The sequence below is a fragment of the Lissotriton vulgaris genome, chromosome 3_1 (assembly GCF_964263255.1).
Source record: "Lissotriton vulgaris chromosome 3_1, aLisVul1.2, whole genome shotgun sequence".
Taxonomy (NCBI): Eukaryota; Metazoa; Chordata; class Amphibia; order Caudata; family Salamandridae; genus Lissotriton; species Lissotriton vulgaris.
In genome coordinates, this window is record NC_141689.1 from 432,350,017 (window position 1) to 432,375,664 (window position 25,648).

The 25,648-nt window shown below is 47.0% G+C and overlaps 1 protein-coding gene across 1 annotated transcript in view; it reads left to right on the forward strand.

Moving 5' to 3' along the window:
* Positions 1–2,361: 2,361 nt before the first annotated feature.
* SETD9 (SET domain containing 9) overlaps positions 2,362–25,648 on the forward strand; it is a 109,308-nt gene continuing 86,021 nt past the window's right edge. Inside the window, exon 1 of the mRNA XM_086960651.1 lies at positions 2,362–2,518. Within this exon, the coding sequence (XP_086816777.1) occupies positions 2,415–2,518 (104 nt within the window). The 5' untranslated portion in view covers positions 2,362–2,414. The remainder of the gene's footprint in view (positions 2,519–25,648) is intronic.

A 25,648-nucleotide genomic window follows, 5' to 3' on the forward strand; every position in this document is an offset into this window, starting at 1 on the left:
TTCTCACGGAATTAACCAAAAGAACTCAAGATACGGAAACCAATATTAGCTGCAACACTTTCCAGAAATATTTTCTGGAAAAGGTCGACATCATTTTACAAGAAATAAAAAGTATGGTGGTCGATCCATAAATCCGGCAGGAATCCTCATGTCAAATTTCCCCCCGATTGACCCATTAATCCTTGAATCCCTGATGAGGAAGACAAAGTCTGGCTCTCCAGCAGATCCATGCCCCCCAAGTGTGTTCTGCTTAGCCCGCCCCAGTCTAGAGGACCATTTACTAACTATATTAAATAAATCATTAGATACCGGACGGCTTTCCACTAGCTTCAAAGAAGCACGAGTGAAACCACTACTAAAAAAAGCCGGGGCAGACACTAAAGTCCTGAATAAATTACAGGCCCATTTCCCAGCTTCCGTTCCTGTCAAAAGTGCTTGAGCAACATGTGCTGAAATCCCTGGCATCATTCCTGGAATCCAACCATCTTCTCCATGAGATGCAGGCAGGCTTTCGTGCACATCACAGCACCGAGTTAGTCATGCTCTCGGTGCTGGACGAGCTCAGAGGGATGGCTGACAGGAAAAAACCGAGCGCCCTGATATTATTAGATGTTTCAGCGGCGTTCGATACTGTCAGCCACACCCTACTTTTGGACAGGTTGTCCGGTTTTGGGGTCTGGGACTCAGCCTACCGATGGTTGGAATCTTTTCTAACCGGGAGAACACAGAGGATTCAGCTGGGAGACAGGATATCAGGAGTGGGAGACCTGACATGTGGAGTCCTTCAGGGCTCAGCACTGTCCCCACTCCTGTTCAACCTATATCTTCAACCTCTGATAAATACACTAGCTGAGATGGGCTGCCGTGTGTTCAACTATGCCGACGATACACAGCTGCTGTTGAGCATAGACAACACTATACAGGCTCAGCTACATGCACAGGAGGTGCTCAGATACACAGTCCATTGGATGTCCACGAACCTCCTAAGAATAAACCCCGAAAAAACCGAGGTGCTGATAGTTTCATCAAATTGCTCGCCCTGGAGTGACCTGTACTGGCCTCAGGAATTGGGCCCGACCCCTAAGCCAGCTGACGCGGTCAAAAGTCTAGGTATTAAGATAGACAGCGCCCTCTCAATGGTCAGCCAGATCTCCACTGTGGTTGGAACCTGCACTGGCCTCATAAGACAGCTGCGCAAATTAGTTCCGCTCCTCTCCCAGTCAATGCTTCGCACGGTAGTCTCTGCCACCATACTATCGAGGCTTGATTACGGAAATGCGCTCTACCTGGGCCTACCTAAAACTCTAATCAACAGACTGCAGGTGGTCTTAAATGACGCGGCTAGACTCATCTTCAAACTCCCAAGAAGAGCACATGCCTCCCCGTTACTACGGAGCCTTCATTGGCTGCCAGTTGGGCAAAGGTCAGCCTTCAAAAGTCTCTGTATAGCCCACAAATCCATTTATGGACAAGCCCCGGCGTATATCAAGGAACGGCTAGAGATTTACAGACCTGAAAGAAGTCTCAGGTCCTCCGACGCCCAATGTCTGGTATGTCCCCGGTTCAGACTGGCCACAAAGGGCGGGAGATCCTTCTCCGTCCTACTACCTAAGCTCTGGAACGATTTGCCTGAGGCCCTCCGTAAGGATGGCAATTTACTCCGTTTCAGGAAAGCCCTAAAAACAATTCTATTCAGAGCAACGCTCAGCCCAGCATAGTCCTACCCAGTTCCTCCACTCCCTTTCGGCTAACTCGGTTGTTGTGTTTTGTGGTCAAAGCGCCCTGAGACCTGCAGGTGAATTGGCGCTATACAAAATGACAATAACAATAACAATAAGAATAAGAATAAAGGTTAGAAAGAATGTAATGTTCTGGGGCGCGAGGTAGCGGTCCAGTCTACTCACGCCCCAGACGCAAGTGAGCGCTGGCGCATGACGTCATTCGCCGGTTAGATAAATAAAGGAGGCGTGGCCGACGCTCGGCAGTCGAGCCACGAGGGAATCAAACAAGGTGTCCCGAGTATCATTTAGCGGGCGGCGCCACGTATGTACGCGCTAGCGCCTTTGAAGAACATCACAATCATGTCTGTTATTTCTGATATTTATGTTTCCTTTGTCTTCATTGCTTGGTTTTGCTTGAGAGAAAGTGTCACTCATAGTTGTTGAAATGTCATTCATAATTACACTGAAATTATAAAATTGTCACACATAGCAATCTGAAACCTTGGCAGCTATGAATTGACTGGGTACATTTCTTGTTAACATTTCGTTTTCACGATCAACACTCGTCCCTCTTTTACCTCGCTCCCTCGTGGTTATGTTTCTCTGTCTCCTCCCCTCTCGCAGCTCCTCCTCCCCCGCCCATCCTTCTGCTATTTACAACTCCCGATCCCGTTTGCGCTATGCCTGACGGCCATGCTGCTTTTTCGCTCCATCTTCCGGGGCCTGCTTCGGAAATGGAAATCGTACAGGCACCGCTTCGTGCCCTGGATTGCGTTCAACGTGTCCAAGAACCGCAGGTGAGGAGCGTGACGTAAGGGGCGTGCGTCTCGATTAATCTGTATCCTGTTACGCGCTACGTCTAACCCGGAAAGGAGTCAGACTGCAGCAGTGGCGAAAAGCTCAGCGCGAAAGACCCTTCCTACTTGTGAATGCCCACTTAGTATCAGGCCAAAAAACAAGCATGGAGAACAGTTTAGGATGCTGCATCCCAATATCTAGTCGGTTTGAACCAACAAAAATTCTTCCTTGTACTTTATGTTACGTTAACAACATAACACCACGTGTGTAGGGTGACCAGACGGCTCCATATCACCAGGACACCTCTTTTCCATTCCTATCCTTTGCTTTTACGTTTCACGTGCATTTATTCTGCGGGTGTTAGTCTTGGTTCATTTTAATCATGGGGGGTGTCAAAAAGGGTCGTGGCCCATGTAATTAAGGACGTGGATTCAATAAGTAAATAAATGTCTGTGGTTCCAAGAATGCGTCGCTCCATATGAGGTTTCTATTCTTGCATCGAGATATATATCAAAGCAACTGACATGCACCCAAAACCATCCAATAGTAATGGCTTTATCAATGGCTGTTGAGGATAACGAGTTTGTTGTAAATAATTAATATTGTAAATGTTTCAATTCTAAAATAGACTGTAAATTGAATACTACAGAGGACTTGAGTGTCTCAGTCACTGTTATTGGCACACTTTAGTTTGTTAGACATAGTTGCCTTTTTTTCTCTCTCCACATCCTTAAAGAAATTGCATGCTCCTGAGGCGGAAGCCGGGAGAATCTCTGTCTGTATTTTAATTGTTTAAAACTCTAGCGTGTGAATAAATACCGTGTAGCTTTTAAAACAACTGCCTTTCTCCTGTTCAGCGGACTTCAGCGCTGACGAGGGGATCCACACCCTCATTGACACCAGCCGAGGGGAATCCATTGCGCTCACGCCCACCCCATCTGGCCACGCCCCCTTGCAAGTGTATTTATACTTGCGCTGAGACACTAGCGCGTCTTAAAGAAATTGCATGCTCCTGAGGCGCAAGCCGGGAGAATCTCTGTCTGTATTTTAATTGTTTTAAACTCTTGCGTGTGAATAAATACCGTGTAGCTTTTAAAACAACTGCCTTTCTCCTGTTCAGCGGACTTCAGCGCTGACGAGGGGAACCACACCCTCATTGACGCCAGCCGAGGGGAATCCATTGCGCTCACGCCCACCCCATCTGGCCACCCCCCCCCCCCTCACTACAAAAATGTGTCTACCCCGGAAGCGCAGCGGACGAGCGCAGCGTGCACGCCGATTGCGCACCTAAGGCAAGCCCGTCTGCGCCCGTCCGCGACCGGATCGCGCCCGGCGCCGGCCACGCTGCCAGTGAACAGTCACACTCAAGTAGGATAGTCTAGTAGCGAACTTCTAGCACTTAACTCTGCTAAGCACTGTCAGGCGCCCAGGCTCGACCTCTCTATCCCTGACCTTCCCCCCTCCTGCTCACTATGCAATAAGTCTCTGTGTGATGTTTCACTCTCAACAAACTCCCACCCTAATACATTGAACCATCGCTCAGCCAACACTCCCACCACCCCTTTCAAAGCTGGGCTTCTGAACTGCAGATCCCTTCCCAAACATGCAGATGACATCTATCTGCTGCTTGCTGATTCTGAGTGGGACGCCCTATTTCTTACCGAAACGTGGCTCAACGAAGACAACCTGGCCTCCATTGCTTTAGCTGTTCCGCCCGGATTCACTCTAAGCCTCTCCAATGGAGAGAAGAACAGAAGAGGCGGCGGAGTGGCTATTATCTTTAAAGATAAATACACCCTGGCCTCTGCCTCTCCTACCACCCTCTCCGGCATAAAGGGGCTACACTTCTGCCTCCAAATCAACCCTCAAACGTCCTTAGCCGGCCTGATAATATACAGACCCCCGGACTGTTCTCCGTCCCATACCCACAAACTTATGGACTTTATAGTCCAAAACACTCTCTCTCACCCACACTATATTGTAGTTGGTGATTTTAACGTTCATGCAGACAGATCTGACTGTCTTTTGGCCTCCCAACTTATTAATACGCTTCTATCAGCCAATCTTGTCCTAATCACCCCTGGTACCACGCACCAGGCAGGTCATATGTTAGACCTCATTTTCTCTAACATACCGGACACTACAACTAAACCCCCGATGCCACTTCTATGGACAGATCATTTCCTTGTCCCTTTCCAAATTTCATTCCCTGCCCGCTCTCAAACAACAGGAAAACACACGTATGTACGAAGGAAATGGGATAACTTATCAACTGAGACCTTGTGTCCCGCGCTCGCAGCTGCCCCCCCTCCACTGTCATCAGACGTGAACTCTGATGCGATGCTACTGAATCACTGGATTAGCAGCACAGTAGATTCTATTGCTCCCCCCAAAGTAGCCACATCACGAAGAGAATCCCCGTCTGCTCCCTGGTTCTCCACAGAACTGATAGCCGAAAAAAGCAAATGCAAAAGACTAGAACGTCAGTGGCGGGCAAGCTACTCCGAATCTGCAAAAAGCTGCTACAAAAAGCCCTTCACTGCCTTCATCAAGCCATAAAAAAAGCAAAAAAACTGTTCATCGTATCCTCTATTCAACAAGCGGAAACACCTAGCAAAGACATTTTTAAAATTGTTCAGTCTTTTTTTAAACCCAAGGCCATCGAAACAGAAATTACTCCCTCTGCCAAATTTTGTGAAGATATCTCTGACTTCTTCGACAAAAAAATCCTGAAGGTCTATGACTCCTTTACCCCCTCCGAGCCAACAACTATGGCGGACCATGACAATACGGAGCTGCCTACCCCTCCCCTAACTCTCTTCCTCCCGATCACCCAGGAGGAGGCATTGAAAGAAATACAAAAATGCAAATCAGGCGCTCCTGATGATCCCTGCCCCCCAAAACTTTGGAAAATGATGGCGGATGTCACGGTGGGACCACTCCTTCACATCTGGAATATGTCCATTGAGACTGGCACGTTCCCTGACTGTTGGAAACATGCCACCCTTCTCCCATTGAAAAAAAAACCCAACGGTGCCCCCAATGACCTGAGCAATCTCCGCCCTATCTCCCTACTAGCAGCCCCAGGTAAAATGCTCGAAAAGCTTATTCAACGCCAACTGAATAGTTTTATCGAAAAAAGAGGTATACTTCACAAAACACAGTCCGGCTTTAGGGCCGGCTTCAGCACCGAGACTGCCCTCATTGAGGTTGCTGAGTCAATCAGGTGGTCGCTGGATTCAGGAGCATCAGCTATGCTGGTGCTCCTGGATCTATCTGCCGCCTTCGACACTGTGGATCATGGCAGAATGCTGCTCAGATTGAAGGCCATTGGCTTGGAAGACAAGGCATTGAGCTGGATGCACTCCTATCTCACGAACCGCTCTCAGAAAGTAGCATTGGGCGCCTTCTCCTCTAAACCAAAACGGCTGTGGTGTGGTGTCCCGCAAGGGTCGGCCCTCAGCCCGCTACTTTTTAATGTTTATTTGGCCCCACTTTTCACCTTAATTGCCAAATGGGGGTTAAGGCGATTTCGTATGCGGATGATACGCAACTAGTCTTCCCCTACGCTGAGGTGTCAGAAGCAGCATTTAGCAAAATAAAAGGCTGTCTCAAAGATGTAGCCATCTGGATGAACACTAACAAATTAAAATTGAATGCAAGCAAAACCAAGGTACTATTCTTTGGGAAAAGTACTCACCCCTCCCCAGACCTATGGTGGCCCTCCGAAATGGGCCCTGCACCCACCCCTGGCACCAAGGCAAGAAATCTGGGTGTAAGGTGGGACGAGACGCTCTCCTTCGCCTCTCACATACAACAAGTCACTTCTAGCTGTCACCAAAAGCTCTGCAACCTCCGAAAATTCCTCTCTCTCCTACCAACTGATTGTCGAAAAATGGTGGTCCATGCGACAGTCACATCCAGACTGGATTATTCCAACGGCCTTTATCTAGGCCTCCCGAAATATCTGATACAACGCCTGCAGAGCGTGCAGAATGCGGCTGCGAGTTTGTTAAAACACATTCCTTTCAAACATCATATCTCTCCGCATCTGCACGAGCTGCACTGGCTCCCAGTGGCGAGCAGAATAAAATTCAAACCGCTCACCCTAGCGTTCAGAGCACAAAAAGGGACATGTCCCAACTATCTTAAACTCCGACTTCCCCGCTACCATCAAGAGAGACACCTGCGTTCGAATTCTCAGCTCCTACTGGCTGTCCCACAAGTTAGAAGGGCGAGACTCGGAGGTAGGTCTTTTTCTGCAGGCACGACGAAACTTTGGAACTCCCTCCCCGCTGCCATCCAATCTGCCATGTCAGAAGCCAATTTTAAGAAACTCCTAAAGACTTGGCTTTTCGTGCAGAAAGCTTAGTACTTCACCTTGCATTCCTCTCTGTTGCTGCAGTTTCTTTTCAGCTCCGGGACACCTCCTTGCGAGGTAGCTGTTCGCGCTAGATAAGAATCTGTATTATTATCTCAATCTGCATATTTTACGCCTCATCTCATTTTCACCCATTGATAAGGCACTATGAGAAACTTGCAATGCTTTCAGTCTTCACTCCAGACCTCACATTTGTGCCCATTATAAGCACCAGAAGGTCCCTAAGTTCAAAGTATGCACTATACAAGAGTATTATGCTACACACAAATAATACAAAAAGCACAATATCCTGAAGCAGCTAACGCTCTTAGGAAATGCAAGATGAAGTAAAAGATGTGAAATAGAAATCAGAACTAATTCACTGACATGGATTACCGTAATGTTTTTTACATTCATTGTTCCAAAATTGACCAGTGTTTTTGCAATTAAAGTTAAGGATTTTCCCTGTAAAGCGTTCTGCAATCCTTTCCTTATTAGAGCACTCTGAAGGGGATATCTGTATGCTGCAGGAGACCCACCTGTTAGCCAGGGACACTTCGCGCATGCGCAAGCGTCCATTTCCTCAATACTGGTCCTCTAGCACTGCGAAAAAGTACGGGGTGGCCATCCTCTTGGGGGCAAAAGTTGAGGGCAAGGTTCTCTCTACTTTTTACGAGTCTAAGGACTGGGTTCTAACACTCCAGGTTCATTAGGGTCCACTCTCCTCACTCTCATTAAAATTTACGCCCCCAACACACACCAGGAGCCCTTCTTACTTCGACATCTTGCAGAAAGCCTAGCCTCCCCTGACTCCACAGTAGTGGTGGGTGGAGATCTGAATCTTGTCATGAACAATGATACTGATCAGTCTGGCTAGCGATTTACGCAAGTGGGTGCCCTTTCCTCAAAGGGTAAACAATTGCTGGCCGACAATGGCCTTTACGATGTTTGGCGCGTAAGGCATACGACTGTGCAGGATTTCATCCACTATTCAGCAGCTCACAATTCATATGCGTTTGGAAATGCTCCTCGTTTCTAACACGCTCTTACCTAGGATTACTGATGCTTCCATAGCTACTCGCTCCTTCTCTGACCATGCCCCTATCTCCATCCACATACAAGCGTGAGGGATTTGACTTACTTCTGCTAGATGGCGTTTGAGGGTGGGACTCTTGAATTTGCATAGTACCGTAGAGAGCATACGCTCAAAGATAGCGGAATACCTCCAACATCCAATACTGGGGTTCCTTTCTTAACCGTTTGGGAAACGCTTAAGCTGGTTATCCGCTGGGAACTTATGGCGATCTCCTCAGCCGTCAATAAAAAGCGCAAAGAAGCCCGCCAGAGCTTAGAACAAGAAGTAGCAGAGTTGGGGGCCATACATAAATGCATCGGTGCCCCGAGGGTCTGGAGGTCTTTAGAAGGTAAGCAGCGGCTTCTTAAGTGCATAGACCTCGACAGGGCAGAATACGCTTTACTGCGACTCCCACAAGTTCTACCTGTGTAGTGATAAGTGTAGGAGGCTATTGGCGTAGAGATTGCAGGCCAACGCCGTAGAGGCAACCATCTCCTCCTTAATGCGGCCCAAGGGCGAGAAGGTACACCTGGACTCTCAAATCGTGGAGGAGTTCCGGCAATTTAATCAATCTCTGTATAATGGGGAAACCGTATATGTCTCTGCTGGTGTCAAGCAATGTCACCCGCCTCCCTAAAGCGCAGGCGGAGCTGCTGTAGGATCCCATCCGGCTGGATGAGGTCATCTCTGCCATCTCAAGGCTCAAGCTTGATATGTCCCTGGGACCCGATGGCTACCCTGCCCTGTTCTACAAAACGTTCTGTAGAGAATTTGCACCTCATCTGACTCAGCTCTTCAACTCCTTCCTCAACGAGGGGGCGGTCTCGGATTCCATGTCCGAAGCTGCAATCTCAATCATTCTGAAGCCTAACAAAGAACCAGGACAATGCAGCTCCTATCGTCTGATCTCGCTGCTTAATATAGATGTAAAGCTTTTACCGGGCTCGGCTGAACCCTCTAATGGCGGGCCTAATCAATCCGGACCAGGCGGGGTTTGTCCCCACTCGTCAGGGTGGCAATATTACCAAGCGTCTTCTGCATCTCATGGACAGTATCCATCGCTCCCGCAGGGAGGCTGTGCTCTTGTCCCTGGATGCCGAAAAAGCATTCAACAGGGTGAGCTGGAACAATTTATTTGATACCCTGCAGGGCTTCAGGTTTGGTCCCCATTTCATCCAATGGGTTCAGTGCATTTACCATGCCCCCCGGATGTTTGTCAGAGTGAATGGTGTATCTTCGACTCCCTTTAAGATCGCCAGGGGCACGAGACAAGGGTGTCCCCTCTCACCCCTTCTGTTTTCCCACTACATGGAGCCCCTTGCTCAGAGAATCCGAGATCTTCCAGGCATCCAGGGCCTCTGATTCACTGGTGACACCCACGAAGTCAGCCTCTACGCAGATGATGTCATCCTCTCCCTAGCGGAGCCTCTCGCGTCTTTACCCGAATTGGTGAGGGAGTTGGAGTCCTTCGGACAAGTTTCCAGCTTTAAGATCAATCTTAACAAGTCCCAGGGGCTCAACTTACCCTTGCCCAAGACACATGTAGAAACACTAAAGCGGGATCTTCCCCTGCAATGCTCTAGAACCCCAGTGCCCTATCTGGGCATTATCCTGGCCCCCACGCTCCCTCGCACCCTGGAACTGAACTACTCGACTCTGGTGGATCAGACTAGGAAGGTGCTGGATGGCTCTACTAAGCTCAACTTGTCCTGGTTCCGGCGCATCGCCGCGGTGAAGATGACGATCTTGCTGAGGATCCTGTACCTCTTCCAGACTCTGCCTCTGGTTCCCCCTCCCAAAGCCATGCGGGCGCTACAGCTGGAAATAAATACATGCACGGTATGCACCCTGTCTTCTCAGATGGCCCAGTAATAACAACTGGATCGACCGGTATATCTATACCTATTATAGACATATTAAGGACTCCTTAAGGATCTTAGGACAGGACCACTAGACGTGTGAAGTTATTACTCTTCCACCATAAACTTAGTTGAGGCATTATTAGGGGCACAGATTTACAGCCACTCCATTCCCAATTGACAAGTCTTTCAGTAGAATTCCCAGGATTACTTAAGCCACGACTTACAGGGGTTCCAAACTTGCTATAAATCGGATCCAACATAAGCGGGCAGTAACTAATCACCACACCACCTGTCCTCTTACAAAGCAAGTTATTCAGTGTTAATCAAGATACAAACATCAAATACAGCACTAAATACAAAGTGAACTACTGCTTCAAGTGAAAACAGTGAGTTGCCTTAGAAAGAAAAACACATTTGAGAAAGGCAATTAAAGTAACTTGCTGAAATGGAGGTAAAAGAATGCAAGACTCTATACCAAAACTCTAGCAGGTACCTTTCCTTGCCGTGAGGTATGACTTAGACAGCATAGAGGTATGGTAATGGGACAGTTATCCAAATTCAGTGGCCCATTCCAAGTAACCCCATTCTTAGCCCTGCCATTTAGCCAAACGGCCTACATGCCACCAATGCCTCCCTTCAACAAAAATAGCATTGCAAAGCACTGCCAGCACTCTCACAGGGGGCCAGTACTTGGCCAGTCCCCTTTTTTGAAGAATAGGTTCTTTGATTTTTAGGGCTCGTCCTATTAATCCTGCAAGGGATAATGGGACGAGAGGATAGTAGGCAAAATAAGCCGTCAAACCATCGGGCTGATTTCCAAGAGTGCATGTGCTCATGCACGAGCTTGCCATTTGCTTCCCAGACTCCTTGCATCAGGCAGCTCGGCCTCAGGCATTCACCCCAGCGCGCGCTAATTACATTTAATTAATCCCTGCTGATTTACACTTCTTTCACGGCCGCGAGGCCGTGCTTCAAAGGGATCTGCACCCCCGCCCCTAAAAGCTTCGTTCGGCAATGTTCTTGTTGATACTGGTGCAGGCATCTTAAACCTCGATCCCTTTTCTTTGCTGCTTTTCGTAACTATGTCTTATGTTTAGGACTTCTTCATATATACTACAACGTGGAGTCATCTCAATCATTTCCATACCCACTACCATTGTTCATCGTGTGTAGTGCACCCTGGCCACCTGACTGTTTACAGTTATGTCCTTTACTCGACAGGGATTATATTTAACACCCTGATCGTTCTCTTTACAGTCACTCGAGCAACAGAATCATTTACGGTTGTCTTGTTAGTTTTGTTACCCTCATACTTTTCAAGCATGCACCCAGCACTTTTTTACGATCACGGTCTTGATTTAGCTAAGTTCACCATTACGTTTGGCACACCGCTGCACTTAACACAGAACCGATCACCCTCCTCACATTACTTATGACTTCAAAAGATGGCAGGGTAATGCATGCACTTGATTTTCTACAATACAGACACATCCTCTGTTTCATCACGTTTTCGGCACGATCTATGCCCCCCTTTACATCGTAACCACATTAACATCGAATCTTCTATGTCGTATCAACTGTCATTTAGGTAGTCACATGCATGGATATTTCAAGATATCTGAAATACATAACGGCATACAAACTCGAGATTTTCACTCTTACTAACCCTGGTGTTACCAGTTCAGTGTCTTGTGCTGACACCTCGTTTCCTCCACTTCTACAGTGTACAGCCCATGATGAAAGGTAGTAGTGCCCGAAATGCATTGGGCATAAATAATTGCTTGTTTACATTCACCATGATTATGATGGAATATTATGGAAGTGATGAACAGTTTATGATTTATTTGGTGACCCGGGGATAAAAGACATTATTATCCATACAACAAGTTTTGAAAGACTTTTTCTTACGAATGGATTAACGAATTGAACATAATACAGAGTGCATGAGGGAGACGCTCTCCTGGTGCCAAGGAGAGTGCTAAATCGATTGCTAGTGGACTACACTCTCCCACTGAGCACTTTACAAGCCTGCCACATACACTTTCTTCTATACAGTGAATATCAGGAGCCTGCAAAGTGCACTTGGGCACAGAGCACACAACATGCTTGTTATTCAATGTAAGTGTCTATGTTTTTTTCAGAGCGATAATGTGCCCAGCGAGGCCCTGAGTAAATCCCTGTATTCCACTCTAAGGATAAACTAACTTCCGTTCCTCCTTTATTTTGTTTACTAATTAATATGTGTTGTGATGAAATAAGCGCCAGCACAAGTAAATCTTTGAGTTGCAAGTAGGTTTATTCTGGGTGAATAAGCTGAGTAAGAAAAGTGTGGCTCTTCCCTTGGCCAGTCCAACAGCAACTGCCAGGAAAGGAAACATTGAGACATAGCTGGAATGTGGAACATGGTGAGACATGAATCTAAACTCTAAGGTGGAAATAGAAGATTACAACACATCCTCCTCTCTTTTATAATATGAAGGAAACAAGAGAAACAAAAATGGAAGGGAAAGGAAGAAAGGTGGAGGCAGGAAAATAAGCAGAAGTGAGTTCAGTGATGCATAGAAAACCAATACATCCTATTTACAAACAGGGTCAGCAAGCTCTTTGGTGCACAGGGTGCGAATACATATTATTTACAAACATTGTCCTTTAAGTAACTTGGAGGATGACCACTCCTAAGCACACGTCTCCGTTGAGGACAGGAATCAGGAACAGAGAGAGAAGGAGCAGGAGCATCACCTCCTCCTTGTACATCAACACAAGATGAAGTAGTCGCCTGAGAATCTACATGAAAATCATCATCAGACCTGGATAAAAATGTGTTACTAGCAGGAGAGCTATAGGATAAAGGATAAACGTCACTGGCACCATTTTTCTTTTGATACAAGGCGACTCTTCTATAATTCCACTTTTCTCCATTATCAAGTATTACTCCAAACGGCAAGGTAACCTTAACTCTGAAAGGTCCAAGAAATTTAGTTGAGGAAGAAGGTCTACCAGAGCGTATTTTAACCAAGTCACCTGGACAAATTCTCCTATTACAGTTAACCTTATTAACAATGTGGTCCCGTGATGTAACCTGAACTGACTTGGCAGAGACATCTTTGCCAGAAATAATGTCTCTCATCCAAGTCGGAACAAGCTTAGTGTTGGGTAGTCTCCCACACATCATTTCAAAGGGAGTTTTCCCTGTAACACTATGAACGCTGGAGCGATATGTCCACAACATTTCCGAAACAACTAAATCTACATCCTGTCTATTGGTAGTTGCCATCTGTATAGCACCCTTAATCACACGGTTGACTCTTTCCACCATACCATTTCCCTGTGGGTTGTATAGGGAGTTACGGCTATGCTTGATTCCACAATTAGAAAGGAATCTTTGCATTTCATCTGATGTCAATTGTGTACCATTGTCTGTTATAAGGACAGACGGTATTCCTTCTTCTCTCCAAATACATTTCAGAGCCTGAATGGTGGTAGAAGTGGTAATGACTTTGGTGAATTTGACGATTACCCATCTTGAATGCACATCAACTACTACAATACCAAAGCGAAGATTTTCTTTTAAACCATTCATTGGCCCTATGAAATCCAAACATATGGTATGCCACGGCAGACCAGGATCAGTAATGTGACCAGAGGAAGCTTGGACACCAACTTTTAAACGCTTATCACTCTCCTTACAAACTTCACATTTAGTTATCCAAGCATTCACATCCGCATCCATACCAGGCCACCACCAATTTACCCTAAGTCTCTGCTTAGTCTTTGTTTGGCCTAGATGTCCTTCATGAGCTAACATGATTAAACCACTTCTCAAGGAAAACGGTGGGACAAACAAATCACCACGCATGATGACGGTATCATCAAACAATGAAAGCTCATCTAGTATCTTAACAAACGGACTGTTGGTGACAGATATAGAGCTTTCTCTTTTGCAACCCGTGAGTATCATTTTCTTTAACTCAGTCATGGAAGCATCTGCTGCCATAGCATCAACCCACTCAGTCTTGGTCAAAGCTCGTGGCTCACATATGCTCAACACATCCTGTACACACGCAACAGCACCCTCATTCTGTTTTTTGAGGACAGCTACCTCATCAACTGTCTTCCAGTCTAAAGACAGACGCGATAAGCAGTCTGCTTGAGTGTTTCTCCATCCCTGAATGTACTCAACATTATAACAATACTCTTGTAAACGAGAAGCTAACCTGGCCAATCTTGCAGAACACCTTGAATCACCTCCAGGTAACAAAACTTTAAGTAAGGGCTTATGATCTGATTTCAAGGTGAACTTTGACCCCCGCAAATAGGTCCTGAAATATTCACAGGCCCAAGTCAAGTCAAGTCAAGTCATAAAATTTGTATAGCGCACTACATACCCAGAGGGTTTCAAGGCGCTTAGGAGGGGGAGGGGATTATTTGTCAAATATCCACGTTTTAAGCTGCTTTCTGAACGCTAGGTGATTCTGGGTGAGGCGGAGGTAAGCGGGGAGTGAGTTCCATGTTTTGGCAGCCAGGTATGAAAAGGATCTGCCTCCCATGGTGGTCTTGTTGATGCGAGGTACAGTGGCGAAGGCTTGGCTGGAAGAGCGAAGTTGGCGAGAGGGGGTGTAGAAGGACAGTCGAGAGTTGAGGCAATCTGGTCCGATGTCGTAGAGTGATTTGTGTGCGTGGGTAAGCAGTCGGAAAGTGATCCTCTTATTGACGGGTAGCCAGTGGAGGTCTTTCAGGTGCCCAGAAATGTGTTCGTTGCGTGGGATGTCTAGTATGAGCCTGGCTGAGGCGTTTTGGATTCGTTGTAGTTTCTTCTGGAGTTTAGCGGTGGTGCCTGCGTAAAGGGTGTTTCCGTAGTCCAGTCGGCTCGTGACTAGAGCGTGGGTGACTGTTTTCCTTGTTTCGGAGGGGATCCAGCGAAATGTTTTTCTGAGCATGCGAAGAATGTTAAAGCAGGAAGAGGATACGGCGTTGACTTGTCTGTTCATGGAGAGTGAAGAATCCAGGATGACGCCAAGGTTCCGTGCGTGGTCTGTTGGGATGGGTGCTTTTCCGAGGGCTTCCGGCCACCAGGAGTCGTCCCATGCGGAGGGGGATGTACCTAAGATGAGGACTTCTGTTTTGTCTGAATTCAGTTTCAGACGGCTTTGTTTCATCCATTCGGCGACTTCTTTCATTCCTTCGTGTAGGTTAGTTTTGGCGGTGCTGGGGTCCTTGGTGAGAGAAAGGATCAGTTGAGTGTCGTCCGCGTAGGAGATGATGTTGAGGTTGTGTTGGCGGGCGATGGTCGCTAGGGGGCTCATGTATACGTTGAAGAGGGTGGGACTGAGTGAAGATCCTTGAGGTACGCCGCAAATGATTTCAGAGGCCTCGGACTTGAATGGTGGGAGGCGGACTCTCTGGGTTCTTCCGGTGAGGAACGAGGTGATCCATTCCAGTGCTTTTCCTTGGATTCCGATGTTTCTGAGGCGTTGTAAAAGGGTGCTGTAACAAACTGTGTCGAAGGCTGCAGAGAGGTCGAGGAGGATGAGGGCGGCTGTGTCTCCATTGTCCAGTAGAGTTCGAATGTCGTCTGTTGCTGCGATGAGGGCGGTTTCGGTGCTGTGCTTGGCACGGAAGCCGGATTGTGAGGAGTCGAGGGATTTGTTGGTTTCGAGGAATGCGGCGAGCTGGATGTTGACGGCTTTCTCGATGACTTTGGCCGGGAATGGAAGAAGCGAGATGGGGCGGTAGTTTTTAAGTTCGGTGGGGTCTGCTGTTGGTTTTTTCAGAAGGGCGGTGAGTTCAGCGTGTTTCCAGTCTTCTGGGAAGGTAGCGGAGTTGAAGGAGCAGTTGATGACGTCTCGGAGGTGAGGGGCTATGATGGAGTCTGCTTTGTTGAAGAAGTGGTGAGGGCATGGGTCTGTGGGGGATCCAGAGTGGATGGAATTCATCAGGCGGATGGTGTCTTCAGTGGAGATTGGGTTCCAGGCGTTAAGGGTGTTTACGGGGGGAAGATGGTCAGCTGATGGTAGGGCGGGTTGGCTTCCGGGTTGGTTGTCAAAGCTGTTGTGGATGTCAGCAATCTTGTTGTGGAAAAAAGAGGCTAGGGAGTCGCAGAGGGCTTGAGAGGGGGTGATGTCGTTGGAGTTGGCCGAGGGGTTGGAAAATTCCTTGACGATGTTGAAAAGTTCCTTGCTGTTGTGGGCGTTGTTGTCAAGTCGATCCTTGAATGCTGTTTTCTTGGCTTTTCGGATCAGTTGGTGGTGAGTACGGGTGGCGCTTTTGAAGGCGTCCTTGTTGCTGGTGGATGGGTCTTTTTTCCAGGCCTTTTCAAGGGAGCGGCACAGTTTCTTGGACTTCTTGAGATCATCGTTGAACCATGAGGCCTTCTTGTTGCCAAGTTTGTGTTGACGTTTTTTCAGTGGTGCTAAGGTGTCGGCGGTGTTGGATAACCAAAGGGTGAGGTTGGAGGCGGCTTCGTTGGCGTTAGAAGAGAGGGCTGGGGAGGTTCGAAGGAGCGATGTGGAGATCTGATCCGTGGTGGTTTTATTCCAGTTTCTTTGTAGAGTTGGTTGGAGGTGGATGATGGGTTTCGGCTTGTTGTAGGTGAAGTGAACGCAGCTGTGGTCAGTCCAGATGAGATCCGTAGTGTGGCTGAAGGAGACATGGTCGCTGGAGGTGAAGATGGGGTCGAGTGTGTGACCTGCGATGTGGGTGGGGGAAGTGACCAGTTGTTTAAGTCCGAGGTTGGCGAGGTTGTCTAAGAGGGTGTCGGTGTTGCGGTCGTTGATCTTTTCAAGGTGGAAGTTGAGGTCTCCCAGAAGGATGTAGTCTTTGGAGGGGAGCGCGTGTGGGGTGATGAAGTCTGTGATGTCTTCACTGAATTTAGCGCGGGGTCCTGGTGGTCTGTAGAGGAGGGTGCCTCTGAGAGTTGTCTTGGGGTCGATGTGGATCTGGAAGTGAAGGTGTTCGGAGTTAGCGAGGTTGGCGTCGGAGCTGGTGGAGATGCGGATGGATTTCTTATGGACGATAGCGATTCCTCCTCCTGTATGGCCGGTGCGGTCCTTGCGTGTGATCTTATAGTCATCAGGGATAGCGATGGCGATGTCGGGGGCGGAGGAAGCGTTCATCCATGTTTCCGTTAGGAAGGCGACGTCAGGTGAGATGGTGTCTAGGAGGTTCCAAAGGTCAATGGCGTGCCTGTGGACCGAGCGGGTGTTGAGAAGGATGCATTCTAGGTGGTTGGGGTCTGGAATCTGTGGTGTGGTCGTGGCGGAGATGTTGTTGGTGCCGCTGAATTTGCAGGAGAAGCAGGAGAACGGTCCATGGGTGCGTCCAGGAGCGGCTTGGACGCAGTTGGGGGCGCGACCAGGGTTAAGGGCTAGGAGGGTGGCGGCATCGTAGGTAGTGCGGGGGGGCTGGGGAGAGCGAGGGGCAGGGGGTCTGGCGCTGGGCGCGGTCCAGGCGCGGACGGGCGTAGACGGGCTTACCTTTGGCGCACCTTCGGCGCGGGTTGGGCGCGGTCGCTGCGCGTGAACGCTGCGCGCGGGAACTCCTGTCATATATGGATGGTGGAGGGGGAGGGGCGAGGGCGGCTCAGCTGGGAGGCGTGGCGGGCTCAGGGGAACACAACAACAGCACTAACAAAATGGAGGGGAGGTCAGAGCAGGGCGCCGGGGGAAATCCCACACAACAATGCAATTAAAGCAATCTAAGCGCTGTGGGATAATAGCGCTATGAAATAACGAAGCTTACAAAAAATTCGAGCTATGCAAATAATACAACTTGGTTACAAAGCGCTATGCAGATAACACTGTTTGGTTCCAATGCAGCAATACAATACCACGCTGTGAGGAGCAGCGAGGGGAGCGATCACTCAAGGCTGGAGCAGCGAGTGAATCACAGCGCTGCGAGGTTTGGGGAATGCTTTTCAGTGCTTGTGGGAGGGCGGCTCAGCTGGGAGGCGTGGCGGGCTCAGGGGAACACAACAACAGCACTAACAGCAGCTAAAGTCTCTCGTTCTATCACAGAGTAATTTTTCTCCGAGGTTGTCAAACTCCTCGAGGCAAATGCCACCGTTTTTTCTTGACCACCATGGATTTGTGCCAAAACAGCACCTAAACCTGTTGCGCTGGCATCTACAGTAAGGACAATGTGACGTTTCGTATCGAAAGGAGTGAGAATTCCAGCCTCACAGATATCTCTCTTGATGTTATCAAAGGAGACCTGTTGTGAAGTACCCCATGAAAAGCTAACTCCTTTCTTCATTAAATCCCTCAAGGGAGTCGTCTTTGATGAGAAATCTTTTACAAATTTGGAATAATATTCCACTAAACCTAAAAAAGATCTGAGTTTGTCCTTGTCTGATGGAACAGGAGCTAATCTAATGGCATCAACAAGATTCCTTTTGGGCTTTACCCCTGCATCAGAAATGTTATACCCTAGATAATCTACTTTGTCCACTAAAAATTTGCACTTATCTTGTCTAAGTGTCAAGCCTGACTCTCTAATTCTTGACAAAGCCTCACGAAGGGTAAAATTGTGTTGGGCAATCGTGTTACCAAATACAAGGATGTCATCTTGGAAGAAAACAATATTTCTCACATCCTTAAATAACACACTCATCATTCTTTGAAAAATACTGGCCGCAGAACAGAGACCAAACGGCATCCTGACACATTGGTACACACCTTCAGTGCTGATAAAGGCCGTGAGAGGTTTGGAATCTGTATGAAATTTTATCTGGTGGTAGGCGTTCTTCAAATCTAGTTCTGAGAAAAATTTTCCCCCACTCAATGCTAATATGAGCTCATTTATATTAGGGAGTGGAAAGGTGTCCACAACCACACTCTGATTGAGGGACCTGAGGTCTATGCAGAACCTAAATTTTCCGTCCGATTTCTCAGTGATCACTACGGGAGAAACCCATGATGAGCTTTCAACGGGCTCAATCACTCCATTTGTAAGCATTTCTTTAAGCATGTCTTTAACAGCTTCTCTTGCTACTAAAGGTGTCCTTCTGACTTTATGTTGTATAGGAACAGAATTAGGTTTTAAAATTATCTTATGTACGTACCCCTTGAAACACCCCAGCTCATCTCTAAATACTTCTTTGTTCTCTTCTAAGATTTTCTCCAGGGGTAAATCATCTACTACCATGACCTGCGTCGGCGCTCTCGGATTTACAATAATGGAGAGGTCAAACTGGTGCACCCACCCTAAGATAGGTGGACCAATCCTGGCTATATAGACCTTCCCTACAATAGATCTGTCTTGAAACTCAATTAATGATTTCATATAACCAATTATGTTAATTGTTTCTCCTTGATACCCCCCGGGGTTTATATCTTAAGGCAGCAGGGTACAATTTGGCCAAAGTCTATCAAAAGTGTGTTTAGGAATGATAGTGTACAATGAACCACACTCCACCATTAAATCTACAGTAACATTGTCAATTTTAAAACTTGCTTTAGGTCTATTCTTCCTACGAGTTTGATTTTCAGGATCATCATTTGGATCATCAACAAGCAGGATTCGATCAACCTGTGCAGAAAAATCATTAGTGGTACAAGCACTAGAAGAATAAGCAGTGTTAAAGGTCATTTGATCATTGCTTTCATCAATGACTGCTACTCGCTGTTTAAAGGACTTCCTACACATGTTAGAGAAATGGCCTTTGCGACCACATTTCAAACAGTTACGCTCCAAAGCAGGACATTTTCGGAAGTCAGCATTATGGGATGAGTTCCCACATCTATAACAAGATCTAACTTGTTGTCTTCCCCTTTGAAAGAATCTCCCTGATCTTGAAACAGCTGCAACATCATCTGTACCAGAAACAGATGAAACAATTCCACTGCTAGTTTCTTTCTTGTTCAATTCCCGCATACAAAATTGAGAGTGTTCTAGAACTTTGGCAAGGTCTATGACATCTTTCAGTGAAGGGTTCTTCGCAGCCCATAGCCGTTCCTGTGTTTTTTTACATCTACATTGCACTATGAGTTGATCTCTCACTAACTCATCAGTCATTTCTCCAAATTTGCATTTAAGAGACAACTCTCTAAGTTTGGATACAAATTCATCAATGGATTGGTTCTCCTCTTGTCTGTGAGTATAAAACTGGTAGCGGTTCATAACTATGTTAACTTCCTTTGCAAATCTGATTTCTAGGCGTTTCGTTGCTTCAACATATACATCATCAATAGGATTGCCAGATGGTAGGGTAGCTATAGGCAAATATTTAAAAATGTGTTGACCTTCCTTGCCTATGTTATTCAAAAGAAGTGCTTTCTTTCTTGCAGCACTAAATTTTGACCCATCTAAGGCATCAATATAGTTCTCAAACATAGGTAACCAATCCTCCCATTCAATGGATAGGGGTCCAGGTGAAGCTAGAAAAATTGGAGGAGTTATTATTGAACTCTGACTTTCCATAACGTACTGAATGGGTCCAGTAGTAGGATTAGTTACTGCAGGACTTGCTGTGTCCATTATGAATAAAATGTACGTAAAATTAAATACTTTACTGAGGTAACATGTAGATCGACAATCCAAAAGTAAACCAACAAACTAAATTTCACTCCGTAAATGGTTCGTTTTTTTTTTTTAAGTAAAATAAGAATTTTCGTTTAGTACCTGTTAATACTTTAAACTTGCAGTTCTCTGTTTGTTGCTCGTTTTTGAAATGCTCCGCTCGTTGCTAGAGGTGGTTCGTGAATGAAAAGTTAAAATGTAAACAACCCGGAGTTTAGATCCGACTCCGACGACTCAAAATGGCCGCTACGTCAATTGACGTTAGTTTCGATGTCAGATTGGGCTTGTTTTCCTTGCGCGGTGTGCGTGAGTTGTTCGGTAGGAAATTGGGCACACAGAAAGCGCAGGATAGGCAGCGTCATAGAAAACACGCTCGAGCAAGCACGAATCAACACAGCATCATTTGAAAGACGCTCGAGCAGCAGACAAACGGTAATCAAGTAATTTTAGTTCTTTTAAGTAATGTACTCACAGTGAATTCAAAGTACAGGTACACGAAAATATAAGCAACTTGAAATGCGCGCTCTTTCCGTTTTACGATTTCTTCTCGTTTTCTGTTTCTTGCAGCTTACGCGTAGGTTTCGCCACTCTTACTCAGAAAGAGTTGGAGACTGGACAAATCGTCGCCAAAAATGTTGTAATGAAATAAGCGCCAGCACAAGTAAATCTTTGAGTTGCAAGTAGGTTTATTCTGGGTGAATAAGCTGAGTAAGAAAAGTGTGGCTCTTCCCTTGGCCAGTCCAACAGCAACTGCCAGGAAAGGGAACATTGAGACATAGCTGGAATGTGGAACATGGTGAGACATGAATCTAAACTCTAAGGTGGAAATAGAAGATTACAACAATTTGTTTAATTTAATTCTTTACCAGCTTACATTAGGAATATATATTTGTTCAAACTCAGGGTTGAAATAACCATTTTCTCTCTTTTTATTAACATACACCACAGCAAGAACTGAAAGGGTTAACTCCTCCTGCTCCGTCCACGCTCCCGTGCTCACAGCCGGCTCTATTTAGTTTCATCCCCGAGGCGGTCTCCTCCAGCTGTAATTACCTTAATTAACTTCCCCCACACTGGCTCCTCCTCACACTTAGCGCAGGCAGCCGTAGCAGCAGGAAACACTCCACTCTCCGTTCCTGGGCCTTCATTCAGTGACCTGGGTTCATCCTAAAATATTAAGTAAATCTGCCGCCTTTGCTAAAAGTGTGGCTCCGAACACTTGAGCCCACCTGATCCTTTTTCACTTGCCTTTACTAGATTAATCGGCTCTGTGTTTCGAACCTGAACGATACAGCTGTTTAGGTCTCGCGACCTATCGATGTGCGCAAGCGCATCGAGCGGAGCGAGAATTCAAGTGGCGAAAATCATCGTCAAACCAAGGGCTTTCAGCCCCGCGGTTTTCATGCAGTTCACGTGAACCACGTGATTAAACATGCACGCGCATCGGCAGCATTTCTCCTGCAGGCTCGCAAAAGGCTCTCCTCCCTCCCCACATCAAAGTCATCAATCACCCTCCCACAGGCTTCCCCAGCGCTGCCCCGCCCCCTGCTTCACGGCCAGGCCATCTGTTCCCTGCCAGACCTCGTTTTAACTTGTTCCCTGCTTGCCTCTCCCCCTCCCCTCCCCCCCCCCCCCCTCCCCCACCACAGCAATGCCGAGGGCTGGTTTCACTTTCAGCACGGAAGACTTGCCTGCTTTGCCAACGCTTCTTTTATTTATTTTTTTATTCAATGCTTGTTGTTTTCCTCTTTTTTTTGCATGGCCCATGTGTGTACATGTACTGGCGGTCTGCTTGAGTATGGTTGCAGGTGGAAGATATTTCATCGGTTTACAGAAGGACGCATTCATCTCGTGTAAGCACACATTTGAGTCACAGGATATTGAGCCAGCTCGCACGAGGGCGGTCCGCTTGGGCCACCTTGTTTATTTATTTACTTAGTTGCACAAGCGTGGTCCGCTTCGACAGTGCTTGTTTATTTATTTAATGACTTAGTTGCACAAGTGCAGTCCGCTTCGCTCTCGTGTCTCTTTCCTGCTCTCTCTCTCTCGTGGTTCTGTTTAATATCCGTCTCCTTAAGTCTTGCTCCCTCCTCTCTTTCTCGCTTCTTTCAGTCTCTCTTCCAGTCTTGCCGTTTTGTCTCTCTCTCGCTTGCTGTTCTCTCTCTCTTGCTGTTCTCTCTCTTGCTCTCCTCTCTTTCATTCTCACTCTTCTCACTTTTATTCTCGCTCTTTTTTATTCTTGCTCTTCTCTTACATTCTCGCTCTTCTTTTTTATTCTTGCTCTTCTCTTACATTCTCGCTCTTCTCTTTCATTCTCGCTCTTCTTTCATTCTCGCTCTTCTCTTTCATTCTCGCTCTTCTCTTTCATTCTCGCTTTTCTTCTCTTTCATTCTCGCTTTTCTCGCTTTCATTCTCGCTCTCTCCTGCTCTTTTCTCTCCCTCTCTCTCTCTTTCAGCCTCCCTCTACCGGCACTCACTTGATCTCTTAAACACACAGAGCTCCGTCTTCAGCCCATGCCTTTAACAGGCGAGTGAGGCGGGGGAGAGATGCCCCAGCCGGCTGTTACCACCAGTGCCTCCACTGAGCGGCACTGCCTCTTTAGTAGCGTATATCGTCCACGGCCGATGTGATGACTGGTTCATGCTGGCTTTTATTTTACAAAAGCTGAAATTAAGCACAATGAGTGAAACATTGAATTGCATTTGTTTTCAAATTTAGCCCCTTTTACACTGAGGCAGATTGTCAGAGGCTGCTCATTCAGTCACAATTCCTCCTGTGTTCCAGAGCGAGCCCAGCACGCAGGCCGCTGTTCTGCTTATAACCGAAGGGTGTACGTCTGGCACAGGGGCAACTGCTTGGGCTATCAATTTCATTCAGGATCATCTTGGGTTGAGGTCCCTTAATTGTTACATTTTCCAGAGTTAAGTAGATGAGCAGGGGGCCTTCTGATAAATTGAAAGTGTAATTTTTGTACTGGTTTGTGCACCAAATTATTACTAGCTCACTTAATGGCTTTGTTGTAATGCTGTAATAATGTGGAAGTGCAGTGAGTTACACAAAATGAGGGGCCTCACTGCAAAATGTGGTCATTCGTAAACACTGTGGGTTGTATGTTTTCTAAAGCCCTATGCCCCACTTGATTTCGACCCTCTCACCCTCTTGGTTGATCTTGTTTGGTATTTTGTAGCCACAGAGAGACCAAGTTATTTTAAAACCTACATAAGAACTAAGCCCTACCATCATCGGCTCTTCAGTGTTATTAAGATTGTTGAACCGGTTTAAGGGAGATCGTTGACTGCCACTTTATAAGTAACTGCCTTTATGTTGAGCCTCTGAATTTATAGTAATCTAAATTGTAGTGACTCCAGAGCCAAGTGTAGGTTGCAACAAGCAGTACTCTCGATTGTACATCTATAATGCATGGCTGTATGCAACAGTTCAACTTTTAAAGATAGGATGTTTCTGCATCCCGTGTTTAGGTAATCTTACAATGGCTAAAAGGGCAGTAAAATAAAAACACCTGTGGCTGCAGGATTTCACTTATCAATGCCCATTAAACAAGCATCCAGCCTTGACTATTTTTTTCCCCGATATGTCTATCACTGTCTACGCCCTTTCGCAGTCTGTTGTTAATTTTGTGGTCTGGAAGTAGTGGGGCTTTATGCTAAGCTGCCCTTTGGATGTGTTCCTCTATTGCAGCATCTTTCTTTTGCCATGTTTCTTATTTATGCAGTGTCCTCAACAGCAAATGTGGCTAAACGCATTGGAGTGTTTTGCATAAGCACCTATTACATTACACAAGGTCAGATCCTGCGTATCTTTTGTATGTATTTATTTACTTAATTATGCTGGAAAGTGCATTGCTAAACACGTATAAGGTCCCAAAGACCACTGCAAATCAAAACACATAGGTAACACATACAATTCTGACAACATAAAATAACAACATATCACATACATACACTCAGTAATACATGTAAATGTAAATGTAAATGTAAATAAATTTATTAAGCGCGGTTGCTGCCCACGGGCAGCTATAATACAATACCATTAGCAAAGCAAATGGCTTTAACTTAAAGGCAAGACCTGTTCGCAGTAGGAAAGTTTGAGCTATTGGTTTTGTAAATGACAAAGCCCTTTATGTTTTTAAAATGAAAACAAAAATAAAAGGCATTGTTATTTGCAATTGTAATAGCTCCAACTTTCCTACTGCGAGACCTATTGGCAACGCCAGTGCTTGTTTTCAAGATACTGGCATTTTAATTCAGCCTTCCCAGTAAGTGCCCCTTTACTCTACGCTGCCAGCGACTAGGTTTCTCACAGAGACCCCACGCACCTAATTTTAATTGGTACTTTTTCCTTCCTTCCCAGTCTCTATCTCGAACTAACGTGAAGTCTACTGTAGCGCTCCATAGGCTCTTTTCATTTGATGGTTAATCATACCGCAAAAACACCTGAGTATGTCTCAGATCTGTTAGTCTCATTGTTATGCGCTGTCCTCCCGCTTCTCTCGTAAATTCCCATCCATCCATCCCCCCACTCCATCCATCCATCCCCCCACTCCATCCATCCATCCATCCATCCCCCAACTCCAGCCATCCATCCCACTCTATCCATCCACCCCCCCACTCCATCCCTCCCCCCACTCCATCCATACCTCCCCCCACTCCATCCATCCATCCATCCCCCCACTCCATCCATCCCCCCACTCCATCCATCCATCGCACTCCATCCATCCCCCCACTCCATCCATCCATCCATCCCACTCCATCCATCCATCCCCCCACTCCATCCATCCATCCCCCCACTCCATCCATCCATCCCCCCACTCCATCCATCCATCCCCCCACTCCATCCATCCATCCCCCCCACTCCATCCATCCATCCCCCCACTCCATCGAACCATCCCCCCACTCCATCCATCCATCCCCCCACTCCATCCATCCATCCCGCACTCCATCCATCCATTCACCCGACTCCATCCATCCCTCCCCGCCCCACACTCCATCCCTCCCCCGCCCCACACTCCATCCCTCCCCCGCCCCACACTCCATCCCTCCCCCGCCCCACACTCCATCCCTCCCCCGCCCCACACTCCATCCCTCCCCCGCCCCACACTCCATCCCTCCCCCGCCCCACACTCCATCCCTCGCCCACACTCCATCCCTCGCCCTCTTGCCCTGCCTCTATCTCTCGCCCTCCCTCTATCTATCTTTCGCCCTCCCTCTATCTATCTATCGCCCTCACTATCCATCGCATCACCACAGCATCACTAAGGGCACCACAACATCACTATGCGCTACCAGAGCATCACTG